The sequence below is a fragment of the Anastrepha obliqua genome, chromosome 5 (genome assembly GCF_027943255.1).
Source record: "Anastrepha obliqua isolate idAnaObli1 chromosome 5, idAnaObli1_1.0, whole genome shotgun sequence".
Classification (NCBI taxonomy): domain Eukaryota; kingdom Metazoa; phylum Arthropoda; class Insecta; order Diptera; family Tephritidae; genus Anastrepha; species Anastrepha obliqua.
In genome coordinates, this window is record NC_072896.1 from 17,396,296 (window position 1) to 17,414,756 (window position 18,461).

Genomic DNA, 18,461 nt, shown 5'->3' on the forward strand with positions numbered 1-18,461 from the left:
AGTACAATGAAAAAAAAAGTTGCTCCACGGTTTGCACCATTTCTTCTTGAAATGTTGATGGATCTGTAAAAAGCAAAAAAATTCTTGTAAAATAAAGTTGTAGTTATATATAGTCTGTCGAGCCGGATTTTTGAATTTCGCAATTTCGCATTTTGCAATTTACGGCATTATAAAAAATATGCGTTTTACGTCATAAATGTCACACTTTAATTATGTTTATAAAATTGTTTAATAAAAATATCAAAAATCCGACAGACTATAGAGAAATCCCTTTGGAATATTTAAAAAAACCGCATCAAAAAATATTAAAAACTGTATGAGTTATCATGCAGACCGTGCCGGAAAAAGTAGTTTCGAGAAAAGTTGGAAGTTTGAGCTACAGGAGCGCGCGGACCACTCTCTACCGAGTTAACGGGCTGTAGAAGCTATAATATTGGGAATTTCCGCATGAAAATTTCACAGTATATTCTTAAGGTATTTGAATCGAAGCATCGATTTTTTTAAATCTGGACGTTCATAAGGGAAACAAATTTTATTGAAAAAAATTATTCCTGATTAATAAGAAGAATATTTAATATTAGCGTAAAATAAAAAAAATCTAGTACAAAAGTGAATATTTTTAATGATTTTATTTTTTTTTTATGTTTGTATGAACTTTCTTATATAAAGCCCCTAAGCTAAGAATGAATAATTGGATGCTTTTTGATGCCTAGCATCTGAATTAATACATTAAAACAGATAATCGGGGGAAAAGAGATGGTCGATCTACGTTACCACTCAGAAGATGGTGGAACACAAATCAAAAGCTGAGAATAGTTTAAAGGTTGGGATACATATGGGAAAAGTCACAGCTAAATAACGTGATTGCTCCTGAGAAACAATTTATTTTAATTTCTTAAAGTTCATACATTCAATACACAACCCTCCACTATCCCTACGACATTGCATGTTAATCTTAAATTGTTTGAAACAATATTGAAAATCTTCTGCTGCTTCAGAACGCCAACCGCTTTCTCTTTGACAACTTCAACAAGGAAAAAAATTCTAAAAAAACTCAACAGTTCAAGTGTAACATTTAATCAACAAGTTGTGAAAGAAGTGTAGATAAAACGGTTCAAAAAAATCCGACCGATCACCTTAATGTGTAAGCATCTTCGTGTGTAGAAAGGTGCACAGCTAATGCGAAAGCCTAATCATGACTTTTGTGTTGTGGTATTGAAATTGTCTTCCGTGCATTGCTGCAGACTGCTGCGACAATCAGCGGCGAGTCAGCCAAGCGCAGTAAAGCATTTCGATATAACCTGCATATGCTTCGGGGCATCACCCACACTGCGAAAGTTCACATACTTACACACTCACGGATAGCATTCAGCTGCTGGGGGCATATCGTACCATATGCATATATCTGTGTGTCTATAACATTTTTCTGTACATTCGTAATGCACTTACAGCCGTACATTTTCTCGCTTATGTTATAGATAAAATGTACGGGTACATAAATATGTTCGTATGTACGTAAGTTTGCCTACACTTGAATGATTTTGCCTCACAGAATATCTATGTTCGCTATGCTTACTATGCACTCATGTGTGTGTTTTCTGTTTTATACATACTTTTACATACACATATGCATATCTAAACATTCGCTGAGTTATTTCTCCCCCAATCGAAAATTAATCAGCTCTATGTTGTTTACTGCCGCATTGCGGCTTAGAAGTTAAATCGTATGCGAAACCTGTGGGCTCTTTCTTCTTGCGTTTGCTCACCAACTATCACTTTTGCAGTTTTGCCGGTTTCGTCTATTTACCTTTACTTATTGTTGTTGGAACTGACTGTTATTTGTTATTTATTTTCGCTTCTTTACCTTGATTTTGTGGCTCATTTTCTAAGGTAATTTTCTACAGCTACATTTTCATTGCCGGCAAGCGTTGTGATTGTGCGCTCAACGGAACAATGAATTTTATTTGTCACAAGTTCAACAAAAAAAAAAAGGAACAAAAATAAAAACAAAAAATCAGTAGCTAATCAGTTAAGCACGAAAGGTTTTGTTGCAGTAAAAGTACTCGTGCCAAACTTGGAGTTTTTTGTATCGCTTTTTCTTGTTTTTTGTTGCCAATTAAAATATTGATTAATCAATTCAAGTCGAAATTCATTTCTAAACTTCATGAGGAATGAGTTAGCTTTACACTTCATTGGTGAGAAGTGGCAAACCGCTTTATTATCACATTAAAGTAAAAAGGTATATATAAAACCAGCGTCAAAATAAAGTGTGCCGCTCATATTGATAAGTTTTGACTATTTATTTATTTATTTTGTAATTCAAATTATTTTTTTATAAAAATATAGTTCATACTACACCAATTAACATATAAAGCAAAGTTTCGAACTTTGTATAAAATTTATAAAAATTCAGTAAATTTGCATGAAGATTTCAAACTTTTGACTCACAATTTTTAGAAAAATTTCAAGCATGCAATTTTATAGCTGATTTAATTTTGGTATAATAAAGTGCAAGTTTCAAGTAGATAAGAAATTACACTGATTTTTGAGAACTTTTTTCGGATGCGCTCTTTTGGATTTTCTGGATTTAACGCCTGCTCCACATATTTTTTATATGGAAGAAAACTCTTAACACCGTCAGCAGAAAAAAAGTGTCACTTTGCTCTTTATTATACCACATTTAAAACAGCTGTAAAATTGCATACTTGAAACTTTTCTAAAAATTCTGAGTCAAAAGCTTGAAATTTTGATGCAAATGCGCCGAGTTTTTACAAAGTTTTAAACTTTGCTTTATATGGTAGTTGGAGTAGTATGAGCTGTTGCACTTTCTTATAATAATTTTGAATGGGGAAATTTTGACTAAAAAGCTGGGAATTTCGATGTATTTTTTTGTAATTTGTTAAATTTTTGTGAATTGTGTTCAAAATTTTAGCTTTGAGCTACATATATGGTTTTTGTTGCAGAATGCAATATACTTTTATAAAAATAAAAAAAAAATAAAAAATAGTTAAGACTTGATTATTCGTCGCACTTTTATTATTTTGAGCACAAGTATAATTGTGTGCTTGGCCGAGCTCCTCCTCCAATTTATGGTTTGCGTCTTGATGTCGTCCCACAAATAGAGTTACCAACAGTTTTATGGCACCACCGAATGGCTGATGGTTTTTTCGTGTGAGAAATACACTCGGAAGTCACCACTGTCTGACGAGGGGCGACCGCTATTAAAAAATATCGTTTATATCATGTTCACAGCGGCTTTCCAACCCCTGGTCGAAAGGGAGTCACGTATAAAGCTATTTGGCTCTGATGGCCCATGTAATAGCCACAGAAAAATGTTAGAGGCAATATTTATAGTTAAACTGCTCGCAGGGTCGATTTCTAGCCGATTTCTGCTGGTGGAAGTTAAACTTAATATTCTCTCTAAAGTAGCAAAACACTTTAAGCCTCTTTTTTTTAATATCGTGTAAAGTAAAGCTACGGCGACACGCTCATGCATTTGCTGTCCAGCAGCTTATATGTGTGCGTGTCGGGTGACACACGTACTTGTTCGTGTCACACAAACTTGTTGTCGGCTTTTGCATTATGAAAATCAAAAATTTTAGATTTTTCCTCAGGCAAGCGTCATGCACCCGACACGCACATATACCTATAAGCTGCTGGACAGCAAATGGATGAGCGTGGCGCCGTAGCTTAAATCCAATCACTTCGATCTTTCTGCCTAGAATCTAATTTTCATTCCAGAATTTTTATATATCGAACTCTCTTTTCACTGGCAATAAATTGATAAAATCCTCTCTCTCAATAAATGTTTGACGATGGTAAGACTTTAAATTTTTTGACTTTAATCCTCAGAACGCTTTATTTTAACTCCAAAAATGACTTGATAATTTAACTCAATGGTTAAAAGATTGGAGAATAAAATCCGATGAGACAAAATCAGTTCAAGTAACTTTACACTCAATCGAAGCATTTGCCCTCCCGTGAAGCTCAATAATGTAATCATACCCCAAAATAATGTTACGAAATATCTTGGTGTGCAAGTCGAAAGCAAGCTTTCATGGAAAACACATATTTTTACTAAACGTAGAGCACTTGAAATCGAACTCCGTAATATATACTCGTTACTTAATCGAAATTCTCATATTTCTCTCAAGCACTTACTCTTACCAGCCATCTTAAAACCAATATGGATCTGTGGCTTACAACTCTGGGACACTGCAGCTAACTCTATCATCGAAATACGCCAAAGAGTCTACTCAAAACCCCTAAGAATGACTACAAACACACCAAATACATCGTGATCCCAAATTTCTCACAATACCTGAATAAATAAAAAACCTTGTCACATCAGACAATATACGACTCTAATCGCACCCAAACCCTTTAATTGCAGGAATTACTTTCAATCCGATCTCCTTCAACAGACTGAAGAGGAAGTCAACAACGGGTTTATTATGCTAATAAGCAAAAATCTCGAAATGGTTGCTCAACTGGGTGCTTTCCCTAATTCCCATGTCTAGTATGATGTCCTAATTTTTAGTATAAATATTGCTGAATGTAAAAACAAAAAAATGCATATATATATTAAATGGATTAAAAAAAAAAAAAAATCTATTAAATTGTTTCTGTATCGGAACATGTACATATATGTATATATAACTGTATTCTGTATAATAACAGTTTTTCAACAATTTTTTTTTACCTTGCCTGAAATGGCTTCTAAAACTAATTTTAGTTTATATAACAAATATACGTCGTGTTATATTCAAAACTGCAAATAAATCGTTCTTATATGCGAAATACCACGGGAGACTATATAACAGACAAAGAAAGATCATACGGGGCAAATGGGAACTCATGTGAGAGAGTGACCAAACGGGGCAAATGAGAATTCAAGAGAGAGAGTTCTTGAGAAATTTGAGAGTTATGAGAAATTTGAGATCAGACGAGATCATTTAACTTTACAGATGAAAAAAAAATTGCTCATTATCTTATCAAGGCGTTTTTTCTCTTATTTTATAAAGCCGTTTGAGTTCAAATTCAAAGCACAAATATGTGCACACCGGATTTTCGTGAAGTTCAATGAAAAGCTCAAATGTGTGTTCACGGAAAGTAATGTGTTAATATTAGAAAACCTTTGATTAAAACAATTTCATATACGTCTTTTGCTAAAATTTTAATTAATGTACAAATTTTCTGCGCTAAAACGAAAACTCCAAACAGTTCAATACTTCTACAAAATTACAAATGAAAACTGGATTTGCTTGGGCATGCAGTTGAACATTAAAAATTGCAACATTTTCTTTTAAAGTATGCATTTATTACCATCGTAAGCATTTATATATGTATGCAATAGTCTAAGTGTATTGGTTCAGTCGATTTTTGCCGAGCTGAGCTGAGCTCATCACGAACTTTGGCATTTCACAGAATGAACGAACGAACGAACATCAAACAAAGTTGCAGTAGCAACAAACAGCAGTAGCGACATCATTTGCTTTTTGGATTTTGTCATGCGTTTTTATGTATGTTTCTTGCATATTTTCTTAAGAATATACATTTGTGTGTGCAGTTTATTTCCAGCAGACATACAGACATACTGACAGTTTCCCACATTTTTATACTGCCTGCTGAAGGTTGTTTGCTGCATATCACTTGTCGTTTCCGTCAATCGTTGGCTGCAAGCGCGCCGCCCACTCTAACAGGTTTGTCATCTTGCAGTGTGTGCTTTTGCATTGGTTGTGTGGATATTTGGGTGCGGTATTGGCAAAAATTGCTAAATTCAACTTGCATAACCATTTTAATGACTTTTACAGATTTTTCGTAATAATAAAATATAATTTAATATTTTGTGCGATTATAGCTGTCATTTTAATATTAAAAAAAATTGAAACAGAAAAAAAAAAATTTGTTTACTATTAAATAGGAACTGAAATCGGTTCCCTCGATTGCTCTTCTTGAACTTTGCCAATAATCTTTAATTATCATGAAGAAGTCATCGTTGCGATTTAAAATACGTATTTCTTTTAAAGATATTTATAGTATTTTCACAGCTTCAACTAGGTGAAAAAATGAAGAATTTATTGCTGTTGTTCATAAGTTACTGTACGGGAAGAAATTTCTATCTATATTAGAAAATTTTCGAGCAAAATTATTTAGTTAAAGAAATATAATAAAGAATTCTGGAAAATGAATCAAAACGGATTGTGAAATCAGTTTTAGGAACATCTGAGCTGAAACAGCGTCTTATCCTGTAAATTTTGAGGGGACAGATACCTGTAAAATTTCGAAAAAATAATTTTTGTTTTTTCATAAAATGTTAATATAATCCTTTAAGAATGTGTCAAAAAAATTTAGAACGTAAATTTAAGTATTTCTTATACATATTATAGATCGTCAACCGTGACGACTCTATTCTTTGCGTTCGAGCGCTGAGAGAGGTATAGTTATGTATTCAAACTTTAGACGCGTTTTTCTCAAAACTATATTTTTCGCATTGGCGTACACGATAACTCGAAAAGTTATTGACCGATCTCCCTGAAATTTTGCACACATCTTTTTTATGATATTACTTTCTATGTGAATTTAAGTTTTCGAAATTTTTTCGAAGTAAAAATAGTAGGAAATCCGCGAATGTTTTTTTTTTCATTTTTGTTCACATAGAAATTATGAAATTAATAAACAAAAAAAATTTTGGTGTTTTGTATTCAGGTCACTGACGCCGATGCTACAATGCCCGTCGATTGAGAAGCCCCGCTGCGACCTTCCTGGAAGAATTGACTGTATATCCGCCATTTTAAATTATTAAAAAAAAAAAAAATTATATTACTTAAATGTATAGATAAACTGTATGCCAATTTTGAAAAAAATATATTGACTTCTTCATTTTAAATAATTTTAATGAAAATCAGGGAAAATATGGCTGTTTACAGGTATCTGTCTCCTTAAACCAGAACATTTATTTTCGTGTAATAAATTCGCATTCTGAAAACTAATCAAATTAGAAAAAATTCAAAAATCAGAAACATCTTTGTCACCCAGTGCCAGTGCCACTAGAGAATGTAAATATGTAAATTTAATAAATATATAAACGATTTTAATAAATATATATATTTACGTATTTACGTTCTCTGGTGCCACCTATCTGAAAATTTCAAACTACGTGCAGAATAGACTCGTAGACAACTACAAGGTGGCGCAATAATCATCCAATATTGTTTTTGAATAAGCTTTTTACTATATATAAAAATTGCTTTTAAGTGCTAGAAATCTTTATTTTCAGTTATTTTTTATATACACGGTGGCGCAATATTAATCATCCCATTTTGTTTTCATTACCTTTTTTACTAAGTAAAAAGAAATGATTTTGAGTAAAGGCTGTCTGGTTTGCAAGTGTCAAGCAGGATTGACATACGATGCCATTTGCAAAAATTATAAATCTTCCGATAGAGTGACTAATTTTGCACCACCTTGTATATACTTCCGTACTGTCTACTTCAGTAGAAGGGACGCATAAACCGATATATAGTAATTTGATTTTTATGTAACATAAATCTATTTACACAATATATAAAATATTTAATTGTATTTTTTTTTCGTTGCAGGTAAATTGGATAACAAAGCATATAAAAAATAATATTGAAGCCGGTGTTACGGTAACGTATCTCCTTTTTTAATGAGTCATAATGAGTGTTTATCTCGTACTTATCTCATCTCGAGTAGCTTCAATGATTTGAAGAAGGTCGGGAAGTTTTAGAAACGACCATCATGCCACGACGGTCTTCCAAGATAAGTTGTGAACAAAGAAAACGATTAAGAGAGCAAAAATTTTCATTGCGTTTCATGGAAATGGGCCAAAAGGTACATAGGTAGAAGTGACAGTCGGTCTCTAAACCAACTCACTTAGACCGCTGCCGATCCTTTGTGATGTCACATTAGCAGTTTATCTGCTACTCCTCGTTAAACCATTTTGTTTTAAGTGCAAACCCACTCATCTGGCTGACACTTATATTCCTAAGGTCATCAGAATAATTTAAGAACGATGAGCCAAAGTATCTAAACCTAGTGGCATGTCACGCGAGACAGTCACGAGGAAGATGTCTGACAGACCCTTTCTCCTTCTCATTCTTGCAGCTTCTGCAATAGTCAACATAAGGTACGTTCGATCTTTGAGCATGTCGAGCTAGAAAACAGTGGCGTGTGTTCAAAGCAAATAACATGGAGACGTTTTTCCTGGACGGATGTATGGCTAGAATTTTAGCCTGAAATACGCTACAATGATTAGGAAGACGACCCCAAACGCTTACTTTTGGCTTCTTACAGTAGACACCAAAGTCAACTCCTATCGTCAAACCTTGAGCGTGGTCAAAAGGAACGTGGACAGAAAGGCAGAAAGGGCCGAAAACTTTATGCTGTTTTCTATTGTGTTTTTATGAAACGCTTTTTCTTGCAAATTCGTCGTGTTTGTTCAGAATGTAGTCAAGATGGAAGGTGGCGCTTGTAGCACGACAATGTATCGACTCGTCGTTCAACTTAACTTTGGTCGTTTTGATCAAAAATGGCATTCCATCTATCCCTCTTTTTTTTTGGATTTTTTCTAATTGGAAAATTACATTTGGCATTGAAAGAATGACATTTCAAAGCCTTTCCCGTTATGCTGGCATGGAAGACATTCAAAGGTCGACGACCACCATGACTTCCTGAAAAAAAGTAAAATAAGTCGTTTGATATTCTTATCGACAGTGCATCCGAAGGGAACTACAAGTACAGCTTCGCCAAATTCTATTTAAGTTTTCTTAATTATCAAGCGGTCCGGCAACATTTACGACATACCTTTTAAAGATGTTAGTTTTTTACTTTTTCATAGTTTCTAGAAGTTCTGCGGCAGATAACAAAAATTTTATAATAAAAAAATGTGTTTGAGGATTCTTCCGAATTAAAAGAAAAATTAATTTTATTTAAACTTGTAGATGCTAGTAAATGTGTAAAAGTAACTTGCATGATCCGTTAAGACTTTTAAATTTTAAGTTCAGCTCCGCCTAACATAAATCTTTCTACATCATTTCTACATGGGTTTAATTTCAAATCAATTGGCAAAAATTCCTACCGTTTTTCGTGCTACTTTCACATTTCTTAAAGACATATCTATATTACATATAATAAGTACATATTCATATACATACATACATACTTACTTACCTAAATTTGTATGTACATAGTTGAAAAAGCATACTGGCATTCTTGCATTCCATTTAAAAGCATAAGCAGCAAATTGTTGCTGTGCCCTTACCAAGCAAAAGCTCAACTAAGTATGACGATGCCAAATTTCTTTGCACTTTCTTCGTATTCACTTCACTTTTTCTTTTCGTCTTTCCAAACAAAAAGTATTGCATGTCCATTAAACGTTGTAGAATAAGATTCTTCTTTGTTTTACTCATATCGATTTGCTGCAAGCAACAAATTTTTAAGCAGAAACTTTCATGCAAATGACTGCCCTCGAAGACCTTGTGGCAAGGCAAGAACATACTTATATTAGTTAGATTTTATCATTGCCGCCACTTTATGTTTTCATATAATTTCGTACAAAATCCTATTGTTTATTAGCTCGGTTATATCGACAATTTTGCTATAAATTGCCATATGCATTAAGCTATGCACGAACTCGAAGAAATCGTGATTTTGTATCGTTAAGGTCTAAGTGGCATGTAATTTTTGTGAGCCGCTGCGTTGTGTGGTAAAATAATAGTAATGTAAGCGCTGTAGCAAATATTTTCCACAAATAAGCACAAGAACAGTTAACCAATCAATTCATGAAAAAAACGGACGCTAGTTTTCCTAGCTCGTTCACTTCAAAACAGCTCTCCTGACTGACATCACAAAGTTTTACACTTCTTTAACTTATAATTTCTTATAAAAGATTGGCACAGTTTTTGTTTTATCTTCTGTGAAATCGTGACGTTCGCCGAAATATCTGTAATAAAATCTACTTTTCAAAAGCTAGAAAGGTCGCAAAAAAGCAGTGTAACGACTCTTTCTTTCAATTCTTTAATGCCACATAAACGCATGTCAACATTTCACCTTGTAATTGATTCATAATTTGAAGCCGTCGCAGGATTTAAGAAGGCCGCAAAAAAAGGGTCACTACAGAAAAAAATCCTTTATCCAATTCTTCAACGCTACGTGGGCACATGCCATTATTTTACCTCACGATATTTATTGCTTTTAATAATGAAAACCAATTTTCTTAATTGAGCCATAATTTATCGCCGTTGAGGATTTGAGGAGGTTGAAAAAAGGGTATCTAGAGAAATAATTTATAACCGGTGAAAAATTGAAAAAAAAGAATGCAAAAAACAGGGGCACTTTGAGGGATTTGAGGAGGTTGAAAAAAGGTATCTAGAGATATAATTTATAACCGGTGAAAAATTAAAAAAAAAAGACTGCAAAAAACAGGGGTACTGAGAAAAAAAGTCACTATCCAATACTATAACGCCACGTGTGTACATGGCATTTTTCACCTTACGATATTTATTTGATAACGAAAACAAATGCTGTTAATTGATCCATAATTTATAGCCGTTGAAGAATTTGAGAAGGTCTCACAAAAAGAGTCTCTAGAGAAAAAACGTCCCTATCCAATTAACACCACATGCTCACTCGACATTATTTCACTTTGTAATTGATCCCTATTTTGCAACCGATGAAGGATTTGAGAAAGTCGCTAAAAACAGAACTACGGCAGAAAAAAGGTTACTATTTCCAATTCTTTAATGCCACGTGTGCACATGACATTATTTTGCCTCATATTTTTTATTGCTTTTAATGATGAAAAAATTTTGTTGATTGATCCATAATTTATAGGCATTGAAGGACTTGAAAAGTTTACAGAAAAGGGTTACTAAAGAAAAAAGGCCACTATCCAATTCTTTAACGATACGTGTGCACATGGTATTATCTCACCTTGCAATTGATCCATAATTTATAGAGTGTGGAAAACAAAGGTCACATAACACAGGGTCACGACAGCAAAAAGGCCACTATCCAATTCTTTAAAGCCAGGTGTGCACATGGCATTACTTTATCTCACGATATTGATTGATATTTAATAATAATAACAAATTCTCTTAATTGAGCCATAATTTATAGCCGTTGAAGGATTTGAGAAGGTCGGCCAAAACGGATCTCTAGAGAAAAACGGTCAATATCCCATTCTTTAACGTCACGTATTCACACGGCATTATTTTAACTGACAACATTTATTGCTTTTAATAATAAACATAAATTCTCTTAATTAAAACATAATTTATAGCCGTTGAAGAATTTGAGAAGGTCGTAAAAAGAGGGTTCAAGTAACACGATATGTACACATGGCATTATTTCACCTCAGTTGTAGAAACATGACCATTATATGTAAAAACAATAAGAGTGCCAAAAGTGTATCGTTTAAGGTTGCAAATGTTCTCAATGAAAAAATACTAAATACAAGGCTTATTTCGAAAACTTTCAAACTGAAAAAATATACTCCCACATTGCAAAAATATAAAAACAATATTTTGAAAATGAAAAGTAGAAAAAGCCGCATGATTTTCGAAAAAATATCAATTGTGGTAATTTATAAAAAAATTTAGCAAGTGGACTTTTATCGCACAATGATAACAGTATCGGGTAACATATCTGGCTTGTTAACGTAGACTTCATAGTAATGTCTGACTTGATGTAAGTAAACCAAATACAAACCTCCAAAAGGTGCACATCGCATAAACGAGGCGGCTGATTGGTACTCGTAGAACTTCATTAACAGCCTAGACGACAATAACCTTGAGTACTACGTGTGGATTTAGTTTAAACAAACGTTAGCAAAAAGCTTTTAAGGTCGCTCTAAAACCACCATCCCACCATCATGATGACCATAATGGACATAGAAGAGTTGACTTGTGCATGTAGGCGCTGAGTAATCACGGCTGAAATGTAATAATTTTCAATTATGACGTATGAGATCTGGGTTCCAGGACATTGGAACATAGAGAGAAATGTGATTACTAATTAGCTACCAAGAAGGGGACTAAATTGGGCTCAGAGAACTCTTATCCGGTCATCGGCATCCTCCTGACTGTTATTAAAAGGAAATTGCACAACTTATTTCTCACGAAGGCCCAGAAAAGATGGAGCTCCATTTCTTCATGTGCTATTTCGAAAATCCTTCGACCCCAGTACAATAGACGGTAGACTCAGAAATCCAAGAACTCGTAGCTGTCATTGGATGAACGGCACATACGCGAAAAAGCTAGATTTACCATTTAACCCCCATTGCAGAAGCTGTGAGGTCCTTTCAGAGAAGGAGACTGTAGGGCACTTTTTCTGTAAATGTCTGGGCTTGGCAGCTTGACGATTAAGGGGTAACACCACTGTAGAAATTTCAAAAAATTTATTTTTTTTTTTATAAGCTTAAAAAATTCTTCGAACCTTTTAAAATACAGAACAAAAAGTTTTATACGTTACCGAAGTCTATTTCATAAATATTTTAAGCTTTTAACCAAGCGTTAGTGACTGCTACCTAACGACTTCTCCAAATTTCCAAACTTTAAACGCGTTTTTCTCAAAACACGTTTTCTGAAATTGGCACGCAGCATAACTCAAACAATTTTAAATATTTTTAATCAGGGTTTTCACTACGTCTGTATAATAACCTTCTTAAGAGAAGAGTGTAGGGGATTTTCGATAGATTAATTTGAACGATTGTTATAATTATTTAAGTGCCGTGTTTTTAGTCCAAAATAGAGTTTTTTCCTTCAAATGCTTGCTAATTCCACAAAAATAAATATTTTTTAAATCCCCTACGTGTTTCTCTAGCTATTCTTATCTAGATTAAGAAAAAAAATGTTTCTTTGTTCCAGATTAAAATTTGCACCCTCTGTGCTGCGTGCCGCGGAGCTCCTTCAAGAGAAACCACATTACAAAAATGTCTCCAATGCCGCCATTTTGTAAAATTTTTCGATCAAACTTTGTAGTTTTGTATTTTAGTATATAAGTAATAACTTCCCAAATCAAAGTGATTGTTTCCCCTTTCCTTCTATACAAAAAAATTCTTTAAAAATCGTGTTTATTTTACGCGTGTACAGTGGTGTTACCCCTTAAGGTCACTGGGTGCTTCTTTCTTCGACAGCCTGGGGCAGTGCGCCAACCTAAATCCCATTAATCTTCTCCATTACATCAACAACTCTGGCTGGCTGTAAATATCTGCCTGTTGGAGGTTTCATAATGGTATCATAACGGTGTTTTAGTGCTACTTGGGGAGTGCCAGAGTGGTACTCCAATCATTTCATCTACCTATCTACCTAAATATATATACTCTAACTGTACTAAGATTCCATCAAATATAGTAATTGAGTAATTTTTTATTAGCTCTATTTTTAAGTTCGATTTTGCGGATTTACCTCGACGATCCTGCGCAGCGTTTCAGTTTTTGTGATGTTTTGTACTACGAGATTCTCACCTAAAATGAGCCACAATACCCAATTATAAAATTCTCAATTTTCACTAACCACTCCAAGATATCGTTGGATTTCATTACTGGTAGAATTCCTGTTAGTGAATCTGATTTTATTGTGTATGTAACGGGTGATCAATAATGAGGTGCTTTTTTCAATAGTTAAAAAAAAACAAAAATGTAAATTATGTTCAAAACCTTTATTTATCATTTGAAAGGACATTCTTTGACATTTACTTTTTGAATATGACTTCATTCAAATGTTGGCCGCAACTACGCTTAAGGTGGTCCATTCTGAAGGTCCAATTTTCAATCACTCGTTCGAGCATTTCGACTGGTATGTCGTGAATAACACGCGTAATGTTGGCTTCCAGAGCTTCAATCGTAGCTGGTTTATCAGCATAGACCTTGGACTTCACGAATCCCCAAAGAAAAAAGTCCAAAGGTGTGATATCACAAGATCTTGGTGGCCAACTCACAGGTCCTAAACGTGAAATCAGCTGCTCTCCGAAATGACTTCTCAATAAAGTCATTGTTTCACGAGCTGTATGGCAAGTGGCTCCGTCTTGTTGAAACCAAATGTCTTAGAGATCATTAGATTCAATTTCAGGTAGCAAAAAGTCCGATATCATGGTACGGTAGCGAGCACCATTCACAGTCACGTTGCGGCCATCATCATTTTTGAAAAAATATGGACCGATGATTCCACCAGCCCATAAACCACACCAGACCATTGTTTTCTCTGGGTGTAAAGGTAGCTCTTGAACCTGTTTTGGTTGCTCTTCATCCCAAATACGGCAATTTTGCTTATTGACGTAACCATTGAGCCAGAAATGCCCCTCATCGCTGAACAAAATTTTGCTCGAAAACAGCGGATCTTCTTCAATCTTTTCAAGAGCCCAATCAGCAAAACGGTGACGTGCAGGAAGGTCATTTGGCTTTAGTTCTTGTACGAGCTATATTTTGTATGCTTTTAAATGAAGATCCTTCCGTAAAATTGACCAAGTTGTTCCATACGACAGTCCAAGTTGCTGAGAACGGTGCCGAATCGATTCATCGCGGTTTTCACGTACACTCTCTGCTACTGCCGCTATATTCTCAGTGCTTCTTGCTGGACGTGGTCTATTCGGTCGAGAATTATCCACCAATGGATTCAAATTTGTTGATGGTATGTCGAATAGTGTTTAAGGCAGGCCGATTATGTTGACCATAATGCGGTCTAAGCGCACGAAAAACATTTGTCACAGAACGCTGATTTTCATAATACAGTTGAACAATTTGTAGACGTTGTTGCGGTGTGAGTCTTTCCATGATGAAATGCCAAACGCTGTTCAACAAATCCACGATGACAGTTTGCCACAACTCGCGCGCGATCTGTAAAAAAAACTCCTCTTAATTGATCACCCGTTATAAGTAGTATATTGTCAACTCATTCTAACTATTGTAAATTAAGCGTAACCTGCGCTGAAGTCTTAAACCAACGGCATATTTATTATTATTTCATCACTAAGTGTTTTCTTCAGAACATATCGTCCGACTAATTAACCGCAATAAATATTGCGTAAAATTAAAGCAGCTCATTTTATCTGTATTTCGTATATTATTTTTGAAAATACAAACCGCAATGAGTTTTTTCATGTACCAAATATAAATTCTGTTTTAAATTTAAGAGGCGAATAAGGTTTTAGAAGAGTTGTGAGCATCTGTGGGAAGGTTATGAGTCTGCTTCGGCAGGGTTGTGCTGAGGTCAGGATATACCGCGAAAACGCAATTATGCTCAAGCTTGGTTCATTTATTCAAAATTTTATTTGTGCAAAAATTATAAGTCCATTTTTGGAAGTTGTTGTGTTACTAATGCAAATTAAATTTAATAAATATTAAGTTGATCGAAACTAAAACCGCTCTCAAAGCAATGCGATTCCTATTAAATAAGTATCAGAATTTGGTTTATCAATGATTTCAAGGAGGGGAGGGGGGCGATTGATTCCATGTTGAAAAACTCCACTTGTAGTCCAGTCAAAAGAGACGAAAAAAATAGCCAACTTCGTAATTTTAGGAGTATGCGAGTTTATGGTTTTATTATGTAAAACCCATCACTGTGAACTTAAATTTGAGTTTTCGGGGTCGGGGGTTGTGTCCCGCGGCCGCCATCTTGGAAATAAGGGTGCAACTGGTTTTTTGCGTTTATCTCGTGAATTTCGAGAGTTACGAACATTTTGTAAGATACTTTTTTGTAGACAAAATATTATCTACAACTTTCATTCAAAACTTTTTATTTTAAAATTAACAATAAAAAAGTTATAAACAAAATTACGCGAAAAATTAAGGGATGAATTGTTTTAAAGCGTAATAACTTCTTTTTTACAGATTTTATGGAAAATATACTTTGGAGCTTTTTTATAGCGCATTCTTTTGTGAACATTTCTGTCTATAAGTTTTTTCCGCTATCTTTATTTAGTCTTATGATTTTGAGCTGCTAAGCGGAGCAACCAATACATTAGCGAAGCGCGTACATCATTACACAGGCCGACAAAATTTAACCAACATTCAGACCCAGAAACCAGACTATATATTTCCGAAGGTTTATCGTCCCCTTAGTATAACAATAGCCTATGTGCTCATAGGCTATTATTCTTTTATTGAATTTTTGGATTCTCCATCGTCGATTTTATATGTGGTCAAAATTTTGTCAAATTCTAGTTCCACAAAGTGGGTCAAAACGTCAGTCAAAAAATAATAAATATTTACAGACATAACGAGATTTGAGTGAGAGCTACTTTCGACAAAAAATTTGAAATTCATTTTCTCAAAACATCAAAAAATTTATAGGCTATTTTAATACTAAGGGGACGATATATTCGATTACTAATTTTCTTGAATTGAGTCTTATTTTTCTTAAAATTTTGTCTCACACCATAAGTGTCCTGACTCACCACATCCCTACACTATCTAACCTTTGGGTACCGAGTCACACACAGCCCTAACCCCTAGAAACCACCCCTATCATACCGCGAGCAGGCTTTCCCACAAACTCCAAATTTACATACTATTAATCCATATATTTCAGGCCCTCAAACCCAAGAAAATTAGTAAGCGACTATACCATGTCTATGTTATCTTAATCGATTTTCAGGTGTAGGAAAATTTCGAAACATGAAAATTTCAAAATGCGATATCTCTGCGAAAAAAAATGGTATTTGAGCAAACAAAACGCCATTTGAAAAAAGAAGGATTGTATTTAAAGATGCCATCCTTTAATTTTGGTGAAAGAAAACATCTGCAAGGCTACATAACCTCAAATATGGGCAAAAATGGTGTTTTTTGCACTTTTAGGTTAGGATATCTCGAAAACCAGAGCTGATAGAGCAATTCTGAGGCCAGATTTGGATTTAGCGCATCATAAACCTTTGGAAATATATAGTCTGGTTTCTGGGTCTGAATGTTGGTTAAATTTTGTCGGCCTGTGTAATGATGTACGCGCTTCGCTAATGTATTGGTTGCTCCGCTTAGCAGCTCAAAATCATACGACTAAATAAATATAGCGGAAAAAACTTTTAGACAAAAATGTTCACAAAAGAATGCTCTATAAAAAAGCTCTGATGTATATTTTCCATAAAATCAGTAAAAAAAAAGTTATTACGCTTTAAAACAATACATCCCTTAATTTTTCGCGTAATTTTGTTTATAACTTTTTTATTATTAATTTTACAATAAAACGTTTTGAATGAAAGTTGTAGATAATATTATTATCTACAAAAAAGTATTTTACAAAATTTTCGTAACTTTCGAAATTCACGAGATAATCGCAAAAAACCAGTTGCACCCTTATTTCCAAGATGGCGGCCGCGGGACACAACCCCCGACCCCGAAAACTCAAACTTAAGTTCACAGTGATGGGCTTTACATAATAAAACCATAAACTCGCATACTCCTAAAATTACGAAGTTAAATCCTCTTTTGACTGGACTATTGAATGAAATTGAAAAAAAAACGAACTACTAGCAAACTTTTTTTAAAATTTTCATACATGTAGAAAACACATTTGATATTCAACACCACAGCACAGAAATCCATCCCCCATGTCTGCATTCTGTATTAAACATTCTACTCAATTTTCCAGCGCCAGTCCCACAACCATTTTTACTTCACTTTCAATCACGAATCATGAATATATAACTTGATGAAGAAATCAATATTGAAATTCACATGTGCACGCATATAAATAAAAGTCAAACTGACACTGAAATGTCACAAGTTCAAGTCGCTTCCAACAATACGCGTATATGTGTGTGTACCCTGTCTTGAGTGAAGATGGTCAATTGAGTAGAGAAATAAGGGCACGCAAGCGAAAGGAATCCAAAGAAGTAACAGAGTATAAAAGAACAATACAAAAATCAAAGTATACCATATTTTTACCGCGTACGTAAAGTGGCCAGCTGTGTTGCAACGGATATACAAATGTGCATATGTATGTATTTACATACCTTCAGACAGTCTAAAACAAAAGGAAATACGCAAACCCTTTGCGATTATCTCTGTTAAATAAATAGTTTACCAAGTGGCCATACAACTTGACTTGGTTGGTAATCAGTGTAATAGACTTGTACAGGCCGACAAGTACCACTGCCCTTGAAATATATAAATAATACATGCAAACTAGTGGCGAATTTGTCTTGAGGCCATCAATCAATTTTCGCTTCAAGTAACTTTTCAGTTAACGAGGACAAGAAAATGCGATATCGCAAATACAGAAAATGTAGTTGGAGCGCTGATGATCAAATCGTACGGTTGACAAGGTAATTTCAGTAAATTTGATTGTGTTGTTACTACGAGTAGAAATTTAAATATTCTAGTTGATGAAACAATATTTGATGGTTTTAATTTTTACTTTCAATTAAATTTGATATAATAAATTTTTACTTTATATCATTTAATGGAATTTAATTAAAAAATTTTAACAATGTTTGTTGATTTCTTT

At 34.2% G+C, this 18,461-nt stretch overlaps 1 protein-coding gene across 4 annotated transcripts in view; it reads left to right on the top strand.

Moving 5' to 3' along the window:
* LOC129247007 (serine/threonine-protein kinase GL21140) overlaps nucleotides 1-18,461 on the top strand; it is a 132,920-nt gene that overhangs the window by 58,493 nt on the left and 55,966 nt on the right. For all 4 annotated transcript variants that reach the window (XM_054885826.1, XM_054885830.1, XM_054885829.1 and 1 more), the window contains exon 3: nucleotides 17,604-18,279. In XM_054885826.1, coding sequence (XP_054741801.1) covers nucleotides 18,215-18,279 — 65 coding nt within the window. In that variant the 5' untranslated portion in view covers nucleotides 17,604-18,214. The remainder of the gene's footprint in view (nucleotides 1-17,603; nucleotides 18,280-18,461) is intronic.